The 23864-nt window shown below is 40.2% G+C and overlaps 1 protein-coding gene and 1 pseudogene across 6 annotated transcripts in view; one reads left to right on the top strand and one right to left on the bottom strand.

Moving 5' to 3' along the window:
• GRM8 (glutamate metabotropic receptor 8) overlaps positions 1–23864 on the top strand; it is a 759794-nt gene that overhangs the window by 141580 nt on the left and 594350 nt on the right. For all 6 annotated transcript variants that reach the window (XM_036246517.1, XM_036246519.1, XM_036246522.1 and 3 more), the window contains one exon: positions 22358–22574. In XM_036246517.1, coding sequence (XP_036102410.1) covers positions 22358–22574 — 217 coding nt within the window. The remainder of the gene's footprint in view (positions 1–22357; positions 22575–23864) is intronic.
• LOC118620309 lies at positions 13736–16203 on the bottom strand (annotated as a pseudogene).

The raw sequence follows: 23864 nt of genomic DNA, 5'->3' as shown, positions 1-23864 counted from the left end.
GGGATCTATAGTGATGTCCTTAATTTATTCCCAATATTGGTAATTGATGTTTTATTTGTTTTCTTGATGAATATGTCTAGAGTTTATACATTTTATTGGGCTTTCAAAAGAAATAGGTATTGATTTTATTGATTGTCTTTGTTGTTTGAGTTCTACTTTTATACCCAAAGATATGATTTCTGCTCATATCTTTATTATTCTTTTTATTCTTACTTTGGTTTTAATTATTTCTCTCTCTCTCTTTTTTTTTTATAGCAACTTAAGGTCAAGATTTAATTGATTTGAGATCTTTATTTAATTTAATGTACGCATTTAAAGTTATAAATTCCTGCCTGGCTGGTGTGGCTCAGTGGTTGAGCATCAACCCATGCACTAGGAGGTTGCCAGTTTGATTCCTGGTCAGGACACATGCCCAGCTTGTAGGCCAAATCTCCAGTGGGGGCAGGCAGGAGGCGGTCATTCGATGTTCTCTCTCATCGATGTTTCTATTACTCTCTCCCTCTCCCTTCCTCTCTCTCTAAAAGCAGTAAAGAAAAATGAATAAATAAATAAATAAATAAATGAATAAATAAATAAAGCTATAAATTCCTCTTAGCACTGCTGTATCTACATCCCCAAAATTATGACTTATGTTATCAGTTTTATTTTATTCAAATTTTTCTAAGTTTTAAAGATTTCTTCTTGGAACCATTGATTTTTTTTTTTAAGTGTGCATTTAAATATCAGATTATTTGAGGAATTTACCATATATCTGCCCATTATTATTTTCTAATTTTATTTCATTGTGGTCAGACAGCAGACTTAATATTGTGTTAATTCTTTAAAAAAAGTTTAAACATATTTTGTGGTGCAGCATATGGCCTATCTTAGTCAATATTTCATATGCACTTCTAAAGAATGTGTTTTCTGAGGTTGTTGAGCAGAGTGTTTTATATATGTGAATTAAGTCAAATTGGTAGATAGTGTTGTTCAAATCTTCCATATTAGAACTGATTTTCTATCTCTGGTTCCATCAATTCCTGAAAGAGGAATGGTAAAATCTCCAATTATAAGTAAAGATTTATATGGTTCTCCTTCGAGGTCTGTCAGGTTTTGCTTCATGCATTTTTATATTCCATACTTAGTTTTATACAAATGTAGGATTATGTTTTTTTATTATGTTTCTATCAGTATAAAATATCTGTCTTTATTTCAGAAAGTATTCCTTGTTCTGAAGTTTCTTTTGTTTAGTTATACTTAATTTAGCTTTCTTATGATTACTATTTCTAATATATATATATTTTATCATTTTACTTTTAACTTCTCTGTATTTTTCCTTCTTTTTTTCAATCCTCACCGAGGATATTCTTCCATTGATTTTCAGACAGAGTGTGATGGAACGGGGTGGGGGGTGGAGGGGAGAGATTGGTTGCCTCCCACACAACCCTGATCAGGGCTGGGGATTGAACTGCAACCGAGGCACGTGCCCTTGACTGGAATCAAACTTGTGACTCTTTGGTCTGAGGGCTGACACTCTAACTGCTGAGCCAAACCAGCCAGGGCTATATTTTTCTTTTTCCAGCTTTATTGAGGTATAATGGACAAACAAATTTATAATATATTTAAAGTGTAAAATGTATTTGGTATTTAGCAACAGAGACAAGGGGAAACCTGTGCAGAATTTGGGGCTCTTTCTCTGCATAGCTTCCTCTTCTCTGGTTCATTGACCTACAAAGTCCTGTCACTGCAGCTTCTTTGAACTCTCTTCTGACTTCCGTGGGCTCACCTTGTTCTGCTTGAGACGACCTTTCCTGCTCCGCCGTCCAGAGGGTTCTTACGGATGAAAAGCCAGGACAATCCTAGGGCTCCCCTCAGAGATCACAGTCTCAAGCCACCTATTGTCTGAAAATAGTTATTTCATGTATTTTGTCCAGGTTTCTAGCTGTTTATAGCATGTCGGGGGGTACATCTGGTCCCATTTATTTTGTTATGGCCAGAAGCATAGAGAAGAATTATGGGTCGAAGAGATAAACTTGGGAATTGTAGTGATATGGATGTTAATCAAAGTTATAAGCATGATTGGATGTTATCACCCTGTGAGGATGGAAGTATATGAAGAATATTGGGTTTTGGGCTAGGTCTCAAGGAACTTCACTTTTAAATTCTAGGCAGAGAATGATGAACCAGAGATCACAAAAAAGGAACATCTAGAGAGGCGGAAAAAAACACACAAATAACACAAAAACCAGGAGAACATGTTGCAGACACCAGGGAAAGTATTGTTAAGAGTTTAATGATGTTGGTTCAAGTAAAATGAGGACTGAAATTTGGCCATTGGATTTGTGACTTGAAAAGTTTAGTGACCTTGCCCTGAACAGTTTCAGGAGGAGCGCTGGGACAGAAGCCGTATTTCATGCTTTGGAGAGAGTGGGAGGTAAGGTACTGGAGAGGGTAAGTTTAGAGAAATTTTAAAAGTTTAGTTTTAAAGAGGAGGCAAACATTAGCTTGAGAGCAGAAGCTAGATGAGAGCTTTAGAAATCGTCTCATTTGTTTTCTTTTTAAAAAATGTTTTTGTTTTAAATAGGAGAGGCTTGTATTTATAGAAACGCTGATGGGAAGGACTCGGTTGAGGGTATGAGGTTAATGAGAGAGAGGCAATAACCTTTAGTGTCAAGAGTAGCAAGGCTGCTGGGTATGTAAGTTGAGGCCTGATCTTAATGAAAATGATATATTTTCTTGTAACAGAAGGAAAGGAAAGAGAGAATGGGTACACAGGAGGTCAGGTTTGTCAGTTTGTCAGTGGGAAATTGAGCACTATCTTTAACTGACGATGTGTATTTCTTATGGGAAATAAAAAGGCTTTCTACAAAATGTTTGAGAAATACTTGAGCCATTGCTGGAGGAGGTAATTGAGAGGATGTGAGTGTCGGTTGACCACAGAACTGGCCTGAGCGATCGGGGGCTCCTCACCCCCACCCCTTGCTTGGAACGTACCTTCTCTCCACCATTTCCACAGAGGGAGCCGCTTTTAAGGACGTAGCCTTGAGAAAGCAATGTATTGTTGAGACCATCTGGGCAGGATACGTGGCTGAACCCAGTTCAGGCCTCTGTATAACTTTTAAGATTTGGCAGGTGTGTGTGGAAAACTACCAGCTCACAACTGCTCAAGACAAGCCTTGTAAGTTCTCTTGTGAATTACAACTGTCACCTACCAATCTGAAGTGGCCCGCCTCTTTCTTTGGTCTCTCCCTGCCCTTTGTGTAAGGGGGATAGTTTCAGATTATACCCCAAAAGCTCCCTAGGTTGTTGAGAACTAACACCTATACTGACATAGATCTGAAGAATTTTTTTAAAAAAATTTGTCAAGTTTAATCTGACAGCATGGACAGAATAACGCAGTTAAGTTTCTGTAAGCCCAGATGTGCTTGATTATAACATGCTGCTGCTGATTAGTCACAAAAGGACTCGGTGACCCAGGAGACCAGGATGGGTGGAGTGAGACCACTCTGAACCAAGTCCATGCCAGTCCAGAAAAATGACTGGAGATGATTAGCAAGAATGGAGTGTGGAGAGAAATCAGTAGCTTCTTGCCTATTCTGTCCCCTGCTAACGGCTTCCACTTCTCACCGCTCCTTTCAGGCTTCTTTTCTGTTTCCGATGTTCAGTCCTCCAGCCCCACTCCTGTCTCCACTCATCTTTTTCTCAATCTTTAGCCTGTTTTCTTCCTTTTTTTTTTTTTAAATGATATATTTTTCTTTAGAAAGAGAAGAAGGGAGAGGGAGAGATAGATGAAAGAGAAACATGGACACATGGCCTGCCCCTGGCACGCCCCGCACTGGGGAGTCAGCCCACAACCTGGGCACGTGCCCTGATCAGGAATCGAACAGTCGACCTCTCGGGGTATGAGTTGAGGCTCAACCACTGAGCCACACCTGCCTGACCAGGCTTGTTTCTTTAATCCTGGCTTCTCAGCCAGTATTTAACTTTCTTCTCTCTCTTCTGGGCTCCTCTCCTGAAAATACTTTTTTCATTACTTATTCCAAATCTTTTCCGCTCACTTCAGCATTTCTAATTCCTCCTCTTCTTATGTCTTTCTGCTTTTTGTTTTTTAGCCACCTTGATTCCCACTGTCGTCCCACTATGTATTTGTTTATAAAAGAAAAAGTCTACATTTTCAGTATTATTTGTCCCAATTTAAGGTAGATTATATTCTTAAATGCTGTCTTGAGCTGCTTTCAATTTTCTCAAATTTCATTTTTTAGAATTAAAAATTTAAAGGGCATCTAGAGAGGGATATGTAAGTCTCATCAAGTTTAAGTTTGAAATTGTATATATATATTTAAAGACAGAAGTGTCTAGAAGGTTTTTTTTTTGCTATTTTTGCTTCTCTCTCTCTCTCTCTCTCTCTCTCTCTCTCTCTCTCTCTCTCAAAGAAGACCCAATGATATTTGCATAGTCTCTGGCAAACCATTATGAAAACATTTACATATTTAGACTATTTAGAAAATTAGAGAGAATTGGAAAGACAATAAATGTCTTCATATATCTAAGTTATGGTCTATGAAAAAGGAGTTAGCTCTTCGTAAAAAAGTAAAGTATAGTTTCATTTAAGCACCAAGAATGTGGGAAGCATTTGAGAAGCAGTTTTAACAGGTAGTCTGCAGATATTACAAGTCAGAAATCCCGGGTTGTTTTACTGTCACCAAGAGGCAGTTAATCAACAGCACATGTGATCATCTACTATGTACAAAGTACTTTCCTGGCATCTGCTACAGAATAAGTGTTTCCCAGAGTCGGCTCTCAAGCCTATCCTCTGAGACGGAGTAGGTGTAAGGAGTGAATTTGCTCTTCAAAACTCAAATGCAAGAACGTTTTTTTGTTTTCTGTTTTTCTATGTCAGGTAACCCTGGCACTAAGCCCCATTGACTAGAGTGTCAAGAAAGTCAGTCATTGTTTCCAGTGCTGCAGAGACATGCTGTATAGGATGCTCGCTGGAGCCCCCATGGCAAGCATAGAAAAGGGGCTTCTTTGATGAGGTTCTTGAGTTTCTAGGCACTCGAGGGAGTAGAATGAAGATCTCTCCCATTCCTAGTCCCTGATGGAGCACCCTTTTCTCTCCCATTTCCATTTCCACATCTTCCTCCTCCAACCTTGGGTGATCCTCCTTCTACGGATAATTCAGCTAGAGAGTATCTGCAGGCTGAGGCTCAGAATATGAAGCCTGTTCATTCTCTAGGGCACACAAGCCTGATTGCTTTTGTGGAAGGCCTGCACGTGCGCGCGCGCACACACACACACACACACACCCATGCACGGGCGTCCCCCCACGCCCACATGTGCACCCACACAAAAGAGAAAAAAAGAAAGAAAAATTTTTTCCATGGGTTTCCTAAAGCAACAAGAATCAGATAAAAATGAATACCTCACTAAGTTATCTTGTAGATGAATACTGTGGGAAATGTATTGATGACAAGGTACACTGCATCTTATATTTGCTATTCAATCTTGCAGCCTTTGTCAAATTTTTAATTTTCAGAGAGTCATATGTTATTTCCAAATAAGTAAGAAGCATATTAAAAAACCTCTTACTGACTCAACACTGTATGTGATATACTCACTAGTCATTTACCACGACACTAAAAATAAACTTCACACCAGCATTTGATGCAAGAATTGAAAAACAATACACTTAAAATACAATTATAATTTTTGAGTAGTAGAATATTTTCAAAAAGGAATTTTCAGCTATCAGGAGATGTTCACCTTAGGGGGAGTGAATATCATGTTCAAGGCACCAACTTCATCATACAGTGAACTTGAAACTTTTATATCTCCTCCTGATGGCAACATCTAGACCTACCAAAATAATCCTTGCAATGAATGCACTTAAATCCTTTGTGCTCCTGAGTGTGCCTTCAATACTTTAGATGAGAGCAGTGCTTCTCCAACTTTATTGTGCACATGAATCACCTGGAGAACTTGTTAACATGCAGATTTTCATTCAGTACATCTGGAGTGAGGTCCTGCATGTCTAAGAAGCTCCCAGGTGATGCTGATGCTGTGGGTTTGCTGGCAATGCTGAGCAGCAGGGTTGTCGAGAAAACCTCATTACTGCAGAAACTGTAGTCAATGCTGGTAAATTGATCTTTTGCAATATGAATATATCTTTCATACCAAAACACATGGGAAATTTTTTCCCTCTCAAGGAAATTTGGACCCAAATTTAATTTTTAAAAAGTCTTTTCCTTTATCATGGCTAGCCTGGCCAATGAAAGATTAAGAAAGATGAGGGCCAGACAAGGCAAACCGAAGTTATACGGCACTGTATGCTGTAGGAGGAAAGCAAAGCACTGCAGAGTTGGAAACTGTTATACATGATAATCTATGTAACGCTCATGGAAACTCAGACCCAGGCTGGTTGGCTTGCTGTGATTTGAGGCCCTTGGTGCACCAGTTGGCCTCTGGTTTATGCTGGGGAAGCTGTGACAAGTCTTGGACATTTTTTAAACTATGTTTTTATTGATTTTTTTTGGAAGAGAGAGAGAGAGGGAGAGAGGGGGGGGTGGGGGAGAGAACCATCAATGTGTGAGAGAAACATCTATCAGCTGCCTCCTGCACACATCTTAACTGGGGATTGAGCCTACAACCTGGGCATGTGCCCTGACTGGGAATTGAACCAGCAACTTTTTGGTGCATGGGATGATGCTCAACTAACTGAGCCACACTGGCCAGGGCTGGACATGTTTTGAGATAGCTGACAGGCACTCAAATGGAGATTTCAAGTAAGTAGGACATGGGTCTGGAGTTCAGTAAAGAGACTTAGACTGGATATATAGATTTGGAGTGGTTATGGTGTAAAAGAAAGAAAGGAAAAAAAAGAGCCCAGGCCATATTCTGAATACTAACATTTTAAGGAAGGAAAAAAGGAGTAATAGCCAATGAAGGAAATAGAGACTTACAAGGAAAGTTGAGAGAGTGCTTTCATAAGAGCCAAGTAAAAGTATCGGCATGCAGTAGGTGCTTAACAATGCATGTTGAAATGAAAAACAAGAACAAACAAGCAGAAAACCATGAACTGGGCTCATGAACATCTTGTACCAAGACCACTGAATTGTTTGCTTTTTTATGTCCTTCCCGAGGATATTTTTTTTCCCATTTATCTTCAGATAGAGTGGGAGGGACAGAGGGAGTGGGGAAAGGGGGAGAGAAACAGGGAGAGAGAGAGAGAAACATTGATGTGAGAAAGACACGTTGATTGGCTGCCTCCTGCATGATCCCCACCAGGCAGGACTGGGCACCAAAATGCAACTGAGGTATGTGCCCTTGACTGGAATTGAACCCTCAACTGACGCTCTAACCACTAAGCCAAATCGGCCAGGGTGAATTGGTTGTTTTTTCTAAGTGTATTCTTTCATATGTTTGTTTCTATCAAATGCTGTCCCCTCTGCCTGGAATACCCATCAGTCTTCTTCTGGCCTTTGAACTTCAATGGTCCCATCTGGCCTTTGAACTTCAATGGTCCCCTCTTGCTCCTGGCTGTCCTGTGGACCTGAGTGATTGCTGCTCAAACTGCCCAAGCCCTACATTTGCCAACCCTTTCTCTGGCCATTTTGCTGGTCCCCAACTGGGCTAGGAAACCCTGCCCCCTATGAGGAACTGTAGCAATTGATAGAAACCGGAGGAGGGAGATCATATTAGTTGTTAGTATTTCCTTTTCTCTAGGATGCCATATGTGGTCATAGTTGGGGGTGTCCATGCTAAACCATGACTTGTGACCCCGAGAGTGTGTGACCAGAAGGAGTAAGAATGGGGAAGTGTGGTTGCTTACTCAGGAAATTGAGCATGAAAGACAAAGTTACTAAGATTGAACATTTTAGAATGGACCTGAGCCGTGGCTGGTGTGGCTCAGTTGGTTGGGCATCATCCAGTGCATTAAGGTGTTGCCTGTTTGATTTCCAGTTGGGGCACATGCCCAGGTTTTGGGCTTGATCCTGGTGAGGGTGTGCAGGGGTGGCTGATCAATGTTTTGTTTTCACATTGATGTTTCTCTCTCTTTCTCTCCTGCTCCTTTCCTTTCTCTCTGTAAAAAAAAAAAAAAATCAATCAATCTTTTTTTTAATCCTCACCCGAGGATATTTTCCTATTTATCTTCAGATAGAGTGGGAGGGAGAGCAAGAGAGAGAGAGAGAGACAGAAAGACAGAGAGAGAGAGAGAGACATCAATGCAAGAGAGACACAACTAGGGCCAGGGACTGAACTGCAACCGAGGTACATGCCCTTTGCCCGGGATTGAACCTGCGACTCTTTGGTCTGTGGACCGATGCTCTAACCACTGAGAAAACCGGCCAGGGCTCAATCAATAAATCTTTAACTTTTTTTGTCCTCACCTGAGGAGATTTTTGCATTTATCTTCAGATAAAGCAGGAGGGAGAGAGGGGGTAGAAGAGGGAGAGAAATGTCAATGTGAGAGAGACACTTCACCTGGTTGCCACCCACACAGTGACAAACTGACTGCAACCAAGGTACGTGCCCTTAGTGGGAACCGAACCCGGGACTCTTTGGTCTGTGGCCAATGCTATAACCGCTGAGCCAAACCTGCCAGGACTCAATCAATAAATCATTAAAAAAAATAATTTTAAAAATGGATCTGAGGTAATGGAAGGTGGAGGTGTTTAAGAGATAAGTTGAGAGTCAGACTATCTGGGTTTGAATCTTATTCTGCTATTTACAAATTACTCAGCCTCGCAAAGTCACTGAACTTCTCCAGATCCCAGTCTTCGGGAAACTTACTGAACTCCAGATTTCGGTCTTTTTATCCATTAAATGGAGATCCAGAACTTCACACAGTAGTTAGCCAATACAACATATTAAATAAATGTTGGAAAAATTGACCAAACACATGTGCACATGTATAGGTGTGCATACACATGTGCACATGTATAGGTGTGCATGCATGCATATACACATGCACCCAACAGTGCTTCATGAGCTAGATGTGCAGATGGGATGAGATACATAAATGAGGTTTATCAGCAGCAGTAAGTTAGAATCCTCAGAAAAAGATTGTGGAAAGAGTAGATATGGGCAGAAAGGGCTTATCAAACCACTTTGGGGAAACTTGGTGTGCGGCCCTTTTTATTCTCTGATGAGTACATAGTGGAATAATGGAATCGGAGTAATTTATATTCATTTTTGTCTATTATTCAGTGATGGCCATTACTGAAATCAGCAATTTGGTTTTTGGACAGGGAGTGTCTCCCCCCCCCCCCCCCCCCCGTAACAGCTCTAATTAAGATCTTTAACCTCATATGTACCCTATTCTAATATAATGAGCTTAGACAACATAAAAGAAATGAAATTTCCAGTGGTATTTGGTGTTCAGAATCAGTACCTGAATGCCAAGTGGTGTTAAATAACCAGTTTCACCCCAAGATGTCAATGAATGTAGATAGCCCCTGAAAATTCAAGAAATTGTCAACTGGGAACCTTATTTGCACAGACAAATGTCCTTATTAACAGGATCCTAAATAATGCATTACTGAGTGGCACAAGGCCGCTTTCACTGGAATATTTGCCAGCTTAAGTTTGTTGACTTTACTTCGTTGGTTATAATTACTATCTTTTTATTTTTTAAATGTTTTAGTGCTGATATGCTTAGTGGAAAAATTGGACTATGATGGTGATTGTATAGCAAGAGAATCAGAAGAGAAAAATTAAACGTTAGGTGTTAGTTTGAAGTCAGCAGTGGTGGGAACGAGTGTGTGGTAGAGTGAAATTTTTAAGTGATTTATGTAGCAAATGATGCCGAGAAAGTGCCACAGCATCATTTGTTTTTTCTAATATAACAAATGGTAATTGATCAGAATTTTGTACTCAAGAAGAGCAAAATACAAAACCCTCTTTACAGAAAGTTTTGACTGTCCTAGGCAAGTCACTGCAAAGTTTTTCCTACTTTTTGTGTAAAAATATACTTAGAGATAGATTTTATTTTGAAATCCCCAAGCTGCTTGAAAACTTTTTCGAGAGGGTATCAAAGAAGTATCTTTATTCCAGAATGCATTGGAATCCTGGCAGGAGTAGTTAGAAATAATGAAATCAGCAAATTACATTCTCCTTGTCTCTCTGGGATGCTGGGTCACTGAGCAGAGTTTTCAGAGGTGGAGAGATCCATTTATTTCTCTCTTGTCTTCCTGAGAAGTGCCGAAAATGTGTATTATCTCATAAAAAAGAGGGCCAGATTAGTCTTCTCCTGGGTTAGTTCTAACCTGCTTCCCATGTCTTTTAAAATCCTATCCCAAAGCCTTTACCGCCTGAGTAAAAATGAAGAGTTTCTTTTTACTTTTCAATCACTTTTTACTTTCCTCAGGAAAAAAATAGCATATAAGTAATATAAAGTATACATTTATTTTTTGCTGGGTTCTTGCCTTAAAGTTGTTTGTCTTCTCTGGGCTTAGTTTCTGCTGTATTCATTCATTTTTCCATCCTCCATCTATCCATTCATTTGTTCATTTATTCCTGAACCTTCACAAACCTCAGGACCTATGAGAACAAAATGCAATTTCCTGCTGATAATTACGTAGTTATTTTCTTAAATAGTTCTAATGTGAGAACGCAGACTATGCATATACTACTTGAAAAGGCTATGTGTAAAAAACACAGGGACCCTGGCCAGTTTGGCTCAGCAGTTAGAGCAGTGGTTTTCAACCTTCCTAATGCTGCAATCTTTTAATACAGTTCCTCATGTTGTGGTGACCCCCCAACCATAAAATTATTTTTGTTGCTACTTCATAACAGTAATTTTGCTCCTGTTATGAATCGCCATTGGAAATATGTGTTTTCCATTGGTCTTAGGCAACCCCTGTGAAAGGGTCGTTCGACCTCCAAGGGATTGCGACCCACAGGTTAAGAACCACTGGGTCAGAGCATCAGACTAGGGACCAAAGAGTTGCAGGTTTGATTCCAATCAAGGGCACATGCCTAGGTTGTGGTTCCGTCCTGGGTCCTGGTAGGGGCTGTGCAGCAGGTAACCAATTGATGTGTCTCTCTCTCATCCATGTTTCTCTCCTCGCCCCCCTTCTCTCCCTCCCTCCCTCCCACTCTAACTGAAGAAAAATGGAAAAATATTCCCGGGTGAGGATTAAAAAAGAAAAAGCACAGGAAATGGTGGTCTTTGCTTTAGTATTATTCAGCCTGTGGCAAGTTTCTAAATTTAAGTACCTGTCAGTTAGCCACCCCACCTCCTCACTTCTACAAACGTGGTAGTTTACACATCTGAAGGCGGTCGGAAATGACTGGTGTGTGGCTGGCATGCACTGTCCCTTCCTTTTTATCCATTTTTCATGTGTTGGCTGAGTGTCATTTCCTCAGGGAAGCCTTCCTGGTCCCCCAGACCAGATGAGTTACCCCGTTACTCTTAGCAGCCCATACTTCTCTTTCCCAGCTCTCATTACAATTGCTGTTAAATGTTTGTTTGGGTGATTGTTTACTGAACGTCTGTCTTTTCCATCTGAGCCTATGATTGGCGGGGCTGGGAGGACCATGGATTGTTTATTGCCCTATCCCCTGCACCTGTCATAGTGTCTTACACATAGTGGAAGCTAATTTGTTGAATGAATTAATAAAAAAGTAACCATAGAAAGATCTTCAATTTAATTTAACCACTAATCAGAAAAGGTACATGTTTTGAATTAAACTTTTTTATTTTCTAGAAATCACAGAGTTCTGAAATGTAAGGAAAGTACAAAAAGTAGTGTTCACGTCTTTTCTTAATAAGGAAAAATTGAAGATCAGGAGAAGCCATAAGCTGAAGAAACTATAGAACTAGTTGAATTATTAAAGTCCCTTTCTTATAAAGTACAGGTTTTAAATCCAGCTCGCTATTAGAACTTTTGCATAAATATATGCAGGGTAGTTAGGCTTAAACATTCTCATACTACTAGAGATTTGATCGATTACAACAACTCTTTCCCTTAGGAGCTGCTGTGCTTTCTCACTGTAAAATGTAATTAGCAGATTTAAAAACGGTTTATTAATCTTATTGGGTATAATTATGTTTGTTTATATGTAAATTCTTTCATGTTCACAGATTACTTGTCTTTCATTTTAAATAAACAGGTTAGAAGTTAAATGTCATTACCAATTTGATTAAAATCATTACACTTTTTAAAAAGCAACAGGATATTATTTTATTTTTGAAAAGAAATTCTAATTAGTTGGTCTAGTTTTAGGGTTGGAATTTCCAATAAACAACCCAAAATGTCTTAGTGTAGATATCCTGGCAAAAGTATTTGAGAGCATCAAGTATAGAAAAACAACATAACATAGGAAACTAGAGATCTGCACAGCCATTCATCAATGTATTTACAGTGTCTAATGGTCAGTGATAAATGAGATGCTGGACACATAGTGTTTGCTTGCCCCAACTTCTCTCTTTGGCCTTCTGTTTGCTGCCCTGGGAGGCAACTGTCCAGAGGTTCTCTTGCCCCTTGGTTTCCAGTGAATTTGGTCCTGGGGAGTGTCAGTAGGAGCTTAGGGAGGGAGGAGAGGTCAGGATATAAGTTATATGGATCCCTCCCTGTGGGGTTGCCAGGGGTTGGCTCTGTTCCTCCAAGGAGGTTACTTCTCTTAAGATGATTTCTGTTCATGACTCCTTCTCCCATGTCTTTTGCCCGCCTCTGACTTTTACTGGATTGTGGCTTTCTATTGCCATTTTCTATATGCTTCTGCCCTTGCCTTGAAAATAGTCCCTTAATGACCCTCCTTGAGTCACCCTAATGTGAATGTACCATTTCCCTGACTTACAATACCTTTGAAAAAGTGGTGAGAAATCTATCCTTTTACAAGTCAGTAGCATAGCTAAATGGATTATCTGAAACCAAGAAATGACTTTATAAGTAAAATATATTTGTATACTTTCTGGCATATATATGTTTTGAAATGTGCCTCATATGAATTGATTTTCTTCATATTTGATGCTGAAATTTCAGATTCACCATCAGTAGCAAGCCACCTTTGATTTATTTATCCAGTAATGCGAATGAGTTGACCTCTCTCCGGTTGGCGTTGTTATTGGTGCTGTGCATTTGTGAGGAGGAAGGTTCTGTGAGGGGTGCAGTCCGCACCTTGGCCCTTAATGGAATTAAACCTGCTAACATGTTGTACTCAGCTGTGTTTACTGACCACGGGTTCTTTTAGTGTGGGTGTGGGGAGTTAGCTTCCTCTGGATGAGCTGCTGTTGGGAAGAAGGATAGAAATACAGCACAAGGAAATCTCTTCCTGTCTCTTTCCCCATGGCCTCCACAATTTCCCATTTCAGTAAGCCTCTCTCTCTGCCTCCCTCTCTCTCTCTCTTTTTTTTATAGGCTTTACCATACATCAAAAACAAAAATCTGTGTTCTTTCCTGAATCAACTGGGAATTCGGCTGAGAAGACAGGGACTGAACTTCACACTTGGAACGACTTATCTGTTCACTGTGCAGTCTGGGTTGCTTTGAGCAGGTCTCGCCTTGGGAGGAAGACAGTACTTCTTTATGTTTTTGGAAGCAAACTCAGAATGGCTATCACTCTTTCTTATTCCACCCTTTGCTCTACATTTACCTTCTCCTTTTTCCTCTTCTTAATTCCATTTTTGTGAACCTAAGAGGAGCATGAAAGCTCAGGGCAGTGTGAGAAAGGAGGGTCAGTGCTTGAAATTGACTTCTAATCTCAACTCATTTTTTGGGGGGGTAGTTTTATAACTTTATTTGATAATCAGCAGTTAGTTCTCATCCACATTAACTGTTTGTAGATTTTTGAAAGTGGTGACAGGTATATACGTAACCCATATAAAAAGCGTGTTTGGTGAATCTTCATCCTCTTGTTTTCTGGACAACCACACCCGGATCTAATATGGGACATTCCTTGTTCCTTTGGCCCAGACAGCTTTGTTGAGCCTGATGTCATCAATGCGCACATCTGGGGTTTCCATCTCCTTCATGGCAAATTTCCAGATCTCTCTGAGTGCTTGAGGGGCACACTTCCTGACACTCAAATTCTGGATGTCCTTGTAAGTGTGGATGGTGTATTCTCCGGTCATGACCTTATTGATGGCAGAATGGCCCTTCTTCTCGCCTCCCTTCTTTGTGAGAGCCGTCCTGCCAGGCCCAGGTTGGAAAGGAAGAGCAAGAGGTATTGTGAGAGAGGGAAAGCAATAGTGCAAGTACAACTTCCTCGTCACCTGGAGGCAGGTGGCATTACTTTTTATTTTTATCTAATTTCTGGTTCTATACTCATTTTTTCCATAAGCAACTAGTAGTTTTAAAAGCAGAGAGTGGTCAGGTCAGAAAAGACAAAATTAGTGGCCGTAATCATTATAGTCTCTGGACATGGTTCTGCAGCAACAACAAATTTATCCCCAGACCAGGAAGCAGGAAACTGTCATAGTGATGGCTACTGTTGCTAAAGCCAACATCACTGAAGGAGTGCTCAGGCAAGCACTACCCCCGGGGGAAGAGCACAGCTTCAAGCTGGTCTTTCTCTGGAGAAAACCAATGATGCTATTGACTAGCAGGAAGGTCCCACCCTGCCAAGCTCCACCAGTGAGTTTGACAATCAATGGACAAGGTTGTTTGCAAAGATAACAAAGAATGGAGACCTTTTGGCAGAAATTGCGGGTGACTCAAGTCTGCTGTCTGTAAACCTGTCTTCAGATGTGTGCAAATTTTTTAAAGGAAGACTTAAATTTACTCTGATTCTGAGGGGCGTCCTCTGCTCATCAGGGGTGTCTTGGCTTCCTAAAGATCATGGGCAAACAGAAACAGGGGAAAATGGATGCAAGATTCATGCCATTTTGAACAATCACAAAAATGGTGAAGTGTACCACAGTGTTTTAATGTGCAAACAGTGGGAAGCTCTAAAAAGGCAGCTGGAGTGGAACTGTAACTTTCTTGGACACTGAAAGATATTTATGGAGTCCCTCGGCTCCCTCACATCTTAGTTACACCCCATCTCATCCTCTTTGTCATGTGCAGTCAGACTCCGGCAGCAAAGGGGAGAGACATAGTCGGTGTGAGGGAAATACAAGAACTTTCAGCCCTGTCTAGAATATCCATATTACAGATCAAGATGAAAGAATCTATAACTGTGGTCCTTGTTTAGAAATGTAATTTTTATTCTTTTTTAAAGACAGATCGAAGTCCATGAGCTGTCAAAGTGTTTGCCAAGGTAGCTATGATGCTTTCATGACCATTTTCAGCATGTCAAAGGGCTCCACGGCAGTTGTGTGCTTCCCTACGATGTGTCTGCGTAGATGTGACTGAAATGGCACTTAGTTGATTTGGGCTGGAATTCTGTCACCTCAGTTGGTAATAACAGATATCTTGTGCTGATCAGAAGCTTTAGCAAATGAATAGCTTTTTGAGTAATACAGAAATGAGAAATTAGTGACTTTTTACTTAAATAGTTTTATAGAAAAATTTTTCAAAATTGCAGTGCATGGAGGAAAATAATGAAAAGGGGTCTTTGATCGATGGATGGACCAATTTTTTTCCAATGAATATTTATTGAACCCCTACTATGTGCTAGAAGTCCATGTTACATTTGTCAATGATACAAAGAAGACCCCTGTAGAATCAACATTTTAGTAGGGGAAACTTAATACACAAGTCAACACAGGTTGAGATCAATGTAATGAAGGAAATAAGTAGGGTAATGAGTTACTAATGGGGGTGGGAAGACCATATTAAATGAAGTGGTCAGAGAAATCTGTTCGAGGAGTAGACTTTTGAGTTGAGGCAGAAGGATGAGAAAAGCCTGGAAGGATTTGGGAAAGACATGCAGCGACAGAGAGGTGGGTAAGAAAGGGGCTTGGCCGGATCAGGGAACAGGAAGGAAGCCAGTGTGGCTGGATCAGGTGAGCAAGGGGAAAGGTGACCAGATGCCAAATCACTAGGATCCTGGGGCAAGAGGTTTGGCCTTTATTTTAAGAGCAAATTTCTCCATTTTAAGAGCAATGAAGAAATGAGTGAAGTGCTTTGAGCAAGATTTTGATATGAACTGATTTATCTTTTTTTAAAGATCAGTTTGGTTACTGGTGTAGAACGGATCTGAGAGGAGCAAGAATGGGAACAGGAATCATGATCAGGCGGTTTCAGAAATCCAGATACTGCAGTGACTTGGACAACGGTGTGGTGTTTGCTTTACCATCGCTAGGACATGGTCTGAGATGGCTGACTGAGCTCTAGACATTATGTCCAAATTCCTGCCAGCAGGAAAGAGGGAAGGGCATGAGAAAGGCATGCCCTCTTTATTTAAGGACACTTTTCAGAAGTTGTACTCACCAATCTGTTAATGATCACAGCTGCACAGAAGGGCTGGGAAATGTTGTCTCCTTCTGAGTGGCCAAGTCCTAGGTAACAATCTAGGCTCTATCTAGAAGAAGTAGAGAACAGTAGAGGACAATAGCTTCTATTAAAAAAATATATATTCTTGGCAAATATATACACATATTTACATATGTATATATATGCATATACATATGCAAATACCCCATATATATGTTTGTTTTTATGTTATCAAAGTACCCAAGTGGCTATAAATTAGTTTCTTTCTTTTGAAATAGAACTTCTGCTTCCTTGAGCTCCAAGTCAGACTTTAGGACTCTCTTAGAGTTTGTAAGTCTGATTCACAGAATAACTAGCTAAATGTGGATCAGGTAATTAGTTTTATTAATAGCTGGGCAAACTCCAAATAATTCCCTAGGCATGCGACTGTCTGCGAAGAACTGGATTGGAAACACTTCACTGTGGAAGTGAAAATGGTTCTCCCTACTTCCACACCACATCTCAACCTTGAGACCTACTTCTGCCTGCACGGAAAACTTGAAGTCCACTTATTCAACCGGTGACCAGGGCTTCAGGCCCCTCTCACACACTTGATTGTCAGTGAATATGCAGCGGAGTGCTGGGAGGCCTCCCTAAGAAGGGAGGCCCTACCTGGTCTCCTCACCCTGCAGAGCTAAGAAGCCTGGGATGTGTGTGGGCAGGTCAGAGAAGAAAGGGAGAGCCTGTTTGACACGCTTGCCCAACAAATATAGAGCTCTGACCTCCCAGCTGCCCCTCACCTTGGAGAAAAGTAAGTAAGAGGTGGAGATAGAGGTCGAAAATATGCTTCTTGGAACTCCCCAGGAGGGCTGAGGAATCTCCTCCTCTGGGGGCTGAAGTGCAAATGTAATGGGAGAAGGAGAATAATTTTTTTCATAACTAAAACAATCAGAAAAGTGGAAGCTAAAGCAAATTTTTAAGGAGGGTATGGGTGATGAATATCTTGAGTTGTACAATTAATTACCTCAAATGTGCTTTATTTGGGTAATGGAAATATAACTTTATTTTAAGCACACATCATATTATGAAACCTCAGCACAAGAAAAAGAAGAAGAAGAAGAAGAAGAAAAGCAGCCCTGGCCACTGTGGCTCAGGTGGTTGGGCATTGTCCTGTGCATCAAGAGGTTGCGAGCTTGATCCCTGGTAAGGAGCATGCAGGAGGCAGCTGATTAGTGTTTCTGTCTCTCTCTCTCATTAAAAAAATCAATAAAAACATATTTTAAAAAGAATAAAAGACAAATGTTAGGTGTTTTCAAATGATGCAAGTTGATGCCTTAATGTGCTGGGAGAGAAAAGAAAGGAAAAAGTTATGTAAGGACAGTGGCAGAGAGGGCTGGATAGGACAGTGGATGGAGAAGGTTAGGACAGGGTCAAGGGCAGGGAAGCATGGCTATAGATGACCCTTCTATAGAGACCTGGAAGATAGGGTATATTTTTAGGCTTCTGACATACTCAAGGGAGGTTAACAAAAGAACTATTTATAAGGTGTGGGCACAGTGAAAGGACCAACACAGGATGAGGAAGTACTCAGGTACTAGCAACAGTGGCAGGACCTGAGGGGACAAGGGTAGAGAGTGGTCACTAGAACCTGGCAAGAGCTTTAGCTGTGGATGAGGGCTTGGGTAGAGAAACTCTGAGTTGGTGGGGCAGGAGATGGGGAAATCAATGCTTTGACTTCTGTCTCTTCCATTCCTCTTTTCTCCTATTGTCTCCCACTGGCCAAACTCACCAAAAGCCTGAGGCAATGGACCTACAGTCATAGGGCCCCTCCTAGGAAATACCAGGGCAGAGGAGGATTGAGAGGGACACGTAGAGAACCTGTACAGTATTGTGGTGGATTGCAGAGTAGGAGGTTGTGGGAGAGTCTACCAAAATTCCTGCCATCCTTTAATTATTTAATTGTCTCCAAACGGTCATTGAGTACTTCTTTTGTCAGGTGCTAGGGCTACCAAGTAAATTAACAGAGACGTTTTCCTGAGAGGCTCATAAGCCAGAATACAGTTGTAGTTCCTACTGTCAGATGATGGAGACTATGGGGGCCAGGAGTGCCTGAGAGAGTTAGTGAAAGCTTCTCAGAGAGGTGGATATTGCATTTGTGCAGAAGTTCACCAGGTGGAGGACAGAAGACAGAGTCAACACAGGGAATAGCAGGGGCAGGGGAGCAGTTGCTGTCAGGGTATGGCAGGGAAGACATGAAGTTGGAATGAGGATGGGATAGAGTCTGATATCTGGAGTTCATAAGCCAGACTGAAATGTGCATATTATCCTTTGAATGGGCAAGAGGGAGTTAACAGAGTTCTATATAGGATATTACTTCTTCCAAAAGTTGGGGGAACTGATGCAGAATGATTTCCCTAACACTTTTTCCTTTCCCTCTCATTTCCCTCTCTACTTCTATTCCCCACCTACCACCTTTTTATAGTGTTGTTATTTTTGGTAGATGAAACCTCCAGGGTGAAGGGATTAATTAGGATGAATTTAATGTAGGGAAAAGAAAAAGAAACAATTCAGGTTTTAAAAAGAATTCCACTTCAGTTGCCAGTAGGAATTTAATTTGAGGGTGGTGGAAATATTGGGGTACTGGCACAGAAAGGAAAATGCTTAGTGAGGCGATGCTTAGTGGTGACCACTATAAGATAAACATGAGATATGACTTGATGACAACTTGGAAAGTTGTCTTGAAATACTATCAATATACTTTGATGTCCATTACTGTAGAAGGCAACATAGCAAATATTGAACAAATGGAAACAGACACGTACTCTCATTTTTCTGCACATTGGTAGGCAAAGAGAAAATTCTTCAAGAGTTTTGGGAGTCAAAGTCCTTTATTCAATTATTCAAACAACCATTTTCTATCTTCACTTTTATTTTATACCCTTTTCACCTGTTTAATTAATACTAAACATGATGCTGACTGCTAATTAAACAGTCCTGAAAGTGACTGACTGAGGGTAGTAATTTGAGATAATTAGCTTTGGTTTCAAACACTCAATTTTCACCCTTTGTGCTCATTTTTAGAAAGGGGTGACTCATTATTATAGGCAGGGTGGGGGTTGTGTAAGGTGTTTTACTGCTGGACACTGAGTAACTCCTCAGCTACTGTTTTCTGAATAATCCTCAGTGGGAGGATTATTATATATCCGAATAGGGCAAGGAAATATGCTGTATCATTTGCTGTACAATGAACACACATACACCCCCCCCACACACACATTCATCTTGCCCAGAATTCCTTCCAAAGTGTAGGTCAAGTGGCCGAATATATTTTTCATTGGAACATAGAAATGCACATTCTCTTGATCTTTGGGAAAGTTTTACTTAGTATGGGGTAGGTCTTGCTGAGTCATCTATTATCTACTTCCTGGGTCCTCTAGAAGCAAGCAAAAAAAAAAAAATAGGTGAAAAAAGCTAAGATTTGGTGGTGTGTCCTTGCTGAGTATTCATGTATTACAAAGGCATGGAGCCTAATCAAGGGAACAATCTGCCAAGAAGTGGCTGGCGTATCGATCAGAGAGAGCAATGGGGCAGGGAGAAGGCAGGTCAGACTGCTTTTTATGGGCCCACAATGTTAACAAGCAAGTTAACATGGTCCCAAAAGGAGAACAGGACCAGGAAGAATTGGGGTTTAAACAGGCTAGCTCATTGTTATAGCCAATGTAGAGAGGTACAGGTTTACAGAAGGTGAATGGACCCTGCAGCACCCTGGACAGCTCCAAGCACATTCTTTCACTTCTGCTCCCTGGGTACCTGAGGCTTTTTTATCTTTGGGCATTCAGTGTCACTTCACTGGCCACCACTATGGATAGGACTCTCTAGCTCTAAAAAATTGAGACGTTGGGGGCTTTTCATGTATGTGAAGAGGAGAATCAAAACCTCTCTATGGATTGAGTATCATTTGGCCAGGGTGGGATGGGTGGCAGTTGGATCCCTGCGTGTGCAGGCCTATATGGAAGATGGAACTGCAACTCCCTGACATCAGAGTGCTGGCATCAGCTGCAGGATCTGATTGAGTTTTATGTACGAGTCTCACTTGCATCTTCAATTAAGCACCCTTAGGGCACCTTGTAGTCATTTTGACCTCTGAACTTTCACAACATAGAGGAGTAATGAGATACGTAGTTGTACATCTCACTCCCTCAAATTGCCCTTCTTTCACTCTTCATACTTTTCTTGTGTGAGCACATGGTTTAACTACCACAATTCGTTGCTCCCAGTCCCAAAGATGCTCTTAAACTCCAGATTCCCCAATGTTATTGCCCTCTATTTAATTGCTTTCATTCAACTCACCAGAATCTCTAAAGGGGCAAATCAAAAGTTAAACTTATTTTTATTGTCTGACAAATCTCTCTCTCTCTCTCTTTTTTTTTTTAAAAGTCTATCTATCTTGGTAAATAGCAAACATCATCTACCTACTTACTAAAGTCATAGAACTGAGAGTCATTGTACATTAATCCTCATCACTACCCCTTTCCTTGTCTTCTAGATACTTATAGGTTCTACACCTTTCCTCTTTTCCCTTCATTATCTAGTTTCTGTCTACCTTTGCAGCTTTATTTCCTGACAGTCCTCCCTTGGTACCTTACATTCCTGCCTTCTGAAAAGCTGCAGATTCCTGGAATCAGACTCTGACCCTGTGGCTATCTCTCCTGCCTTGTTGCCAGATTCCCTGCATCTTCTGTGCCCTGACTAGACTTCCTGTGCTTCCTCAGTACTTCTTTAGCAGCGGTGTGTTCTTCTGTTAGCTTAAGAGTCCTCGCTTGGATATATGAGTGAATGTTACATTTTAAAAGCTTTTAGGGAGAGATTTGTAGCATGTAGTTAGTTTGTTACTCAGTTTGAATATATTTAGGAAATGACCTAGGATTCCTAGTTTTGAAAGTCTTGTAGCAATTCACCTCCTTTACGTCAGAAAGTAGTCTCTTTTCCCAAAGAAATTGTTTTATGGATTCCCATTTTATGATGCTTTTTAGGGGTTGGAAAAATATTTTTATTAGAACATATATGTTTGGGGACTTCCAAATCATTTTGTGGTACTCAATCATTATATTAATAATCAGCAAATAGATTTGCAAAACTATATATTTAAAATAATTTACCAAAAATATAATCTTAAAACTGAAATGGTATCATGGGTAAAAAAAAAAAAAATTTATATTGCCCTGGGCAGTTTGGCTCAGTGGCTAGAATGTTGGCTTGCAGACCAATGAGTTGCAGGTTCAGTTCTGGTCAAGGGCATGTATCTTGGTTGTGGTTTGGTCCCAGCCTTGGTCAGGGTTGTGCAGGAAGGTAATCAATTGATATGTCTCTCTCACATAGATCTTTCTTTCTTTCTTTCTTTCTTTCTTTCTTTCTTCTTTCTTTTTCTTTCTTTCTTTCTTTCTTCTTTCTTCTTTCTTTCCCTTCCTTCCTTCCTTCCTTCCTTCCTTCCTCTCCTTCCTTCCTTCCTTCCTTCCTCTCCTTCCTTCCTCTCTCTCTCTCTCTCTCTCTCTCTCTTTTTCTCTCTCTCTCTCCTTCCCACTCTATCTGAAGATAAATAGAAAAAAAAATATCCTTGGGCAAGGATTTTTTAAAAAAATCTCATATATAAGTCTCTGTCATTGTGTAGCCTTTATGTCCTAAAGCCAAAGACAACTTCATAGGTGACCTTTTCTGACTCATGTATCTATATACCTTCACTTTGCCTCATTTCTGCATCAGAACTTATCATGTACAGAATAAAAAACCACCACCACCACCACAACAACAACAAAAAGTGCTAATATTTTGCTTTTCTTTCAGAAACAATGGAACCTGAAGCAAAACTAAACTTTCTTGCTGTTTAGAAATGTACTTTGAAAGAAAGTGAGCCTACAGACCATTGTAAAATACTGTCTAATGAAGTTGTTGATCATAAAACCTTATCCCAGATTATCTCTGCTGATCTAGGTTTCTGACTTAGTTTTGGCTGTTCAGTCTCTTGTGACAATCCATCATTCCACATGATTCCCCATTGAAATGACCTGTCATTTGTTTTGCAGATACCTCAAATCAGCTATGCATCCACAGCTCCAGAGCTAAGTGACAACACCAGGTATGACTTCTTCTCTAGGGTGGTCCCACCTGACTCCTACCAAGCGCAAGCCATGGTGGACATTGTGACAGCACTGGGGTGGAATTACGTGTCGACACTGGCTTCTGAGGGCAACTATGGAGAGAGTGGTGTGGAGGCATTCACTCAGATTTCGAGGGAGATTGGTAAGCATATATTTATCAGCTGATTGTATTTGGAGGCGACAGGTTGTGGAAGTCCTATCATGTCCAAACACTCTGACCTGTAGGAATAATTAGAGCTCCTATAGATGCATGACCTAGGCTGTCCACCCGAGAGGAAAACTGGTTTTATTATACATAATTATTTTGTTGTTCATGGTCTATCAAGGTGACACTTTGGTGCTAATTTAAGAAATAGAGCTTCTGACACAGGCAGACATTTTAAAAAATTGTCTGTTTTGATGAGGGAGTTTGTTGGCACATTAGAGTCACTGTGAATTTGAATAAATGACATACTTTCTGATTGTTCTAGATGGAAGTTTACATTAGCAAGTCATTAAATTAAAAAAAAAAAAAAGGCAGTGGAATTTACATCCAACTCTAGAGAGATTAAGACTGGTAATCATTTTAAAACAATCCTGAAGTGGCCTCCAGGGCTATTTTTACGTGATATTCTTATTGTCATATTTGACTTCTTGCATTTTTATTCTTAACCTTAAACACTGAAGCTTACAGTGGGATGAAGGGCAAAATGTAAAAACTTGTTTAAAACAAGGTGCTGATGAACTCCATTCTGGGCTTTTTTCAAGGTGCTTATCCGAATCTCCACAGGCATTTCATGTTTATTTATGAGGTTGTAAATCCATTCCTCTGTGTAGGAAAAAAGCAGAACAAAACAAAAAACAACTTAGAGGACAAATCTTATTGCTGATTGGTCAGCAACATAACTGTGGATGAAAGTCGATACATTACTGTGACAACAAATACTATTACTCTTATTAAGAATTACTGAATAAAATTTACATATTTTTTCTGTAAACGTAATATTTTGTGGAAAGATTAAAGAGCCTATTGGCTGTTCTGAGTAGTTTTGAACCTGAAGGAAGAAACTATGCTGATAATTTATTGTCTTTCTTGGAGACTTCAACTCAGGAAAAGATCATGAGAGTGATTTGGACTTATAAGGACAAAGAATTATCAGAATAATTTATTGGAATAAGGTCTTCTCGAAAGATTTTCAGATGCCTGGGATCTGTTTTGCATATAATAAGAGATGGACATTTATTTTACACAATATTTGATATGTTTGAAATTTGTTGCATAAAACCTAGAAAAGACAAAAAGGCCTGGTGTTGTTGGACAGATTGGATTAATTGATTTAATTGGACAACTATTCACACCTATTGTTAAGTGTCCATGATACCATAATGTTTGCTCTTTGAAATTTAAAATTATAGCACTATTGCTATAAAAATAGTTCAAAACACTTTAAAT

Source organism: Molossus molossus, unplaced genomic scaffold (assembly GCF_014108415.1).
Source record: "Molossus molossus isolate mMolMol1 unplaced genomic scaffold, mMolMol1.p scaffold_m16_p_7, whole genome shotgun sequence".
Classification (NCBI taxonomy): domain Eukaryota; kingdom Metazoa; phylum Chordata; class Mammalia; order Chiroptera; family Molossidae; genus Molossus; species Molossus molossus.
The sequence above is the reverse complement of the archived record's forward strand: the minus strand, read 5'-3'. Positions and strand labels throughout refer to the sequence as shown.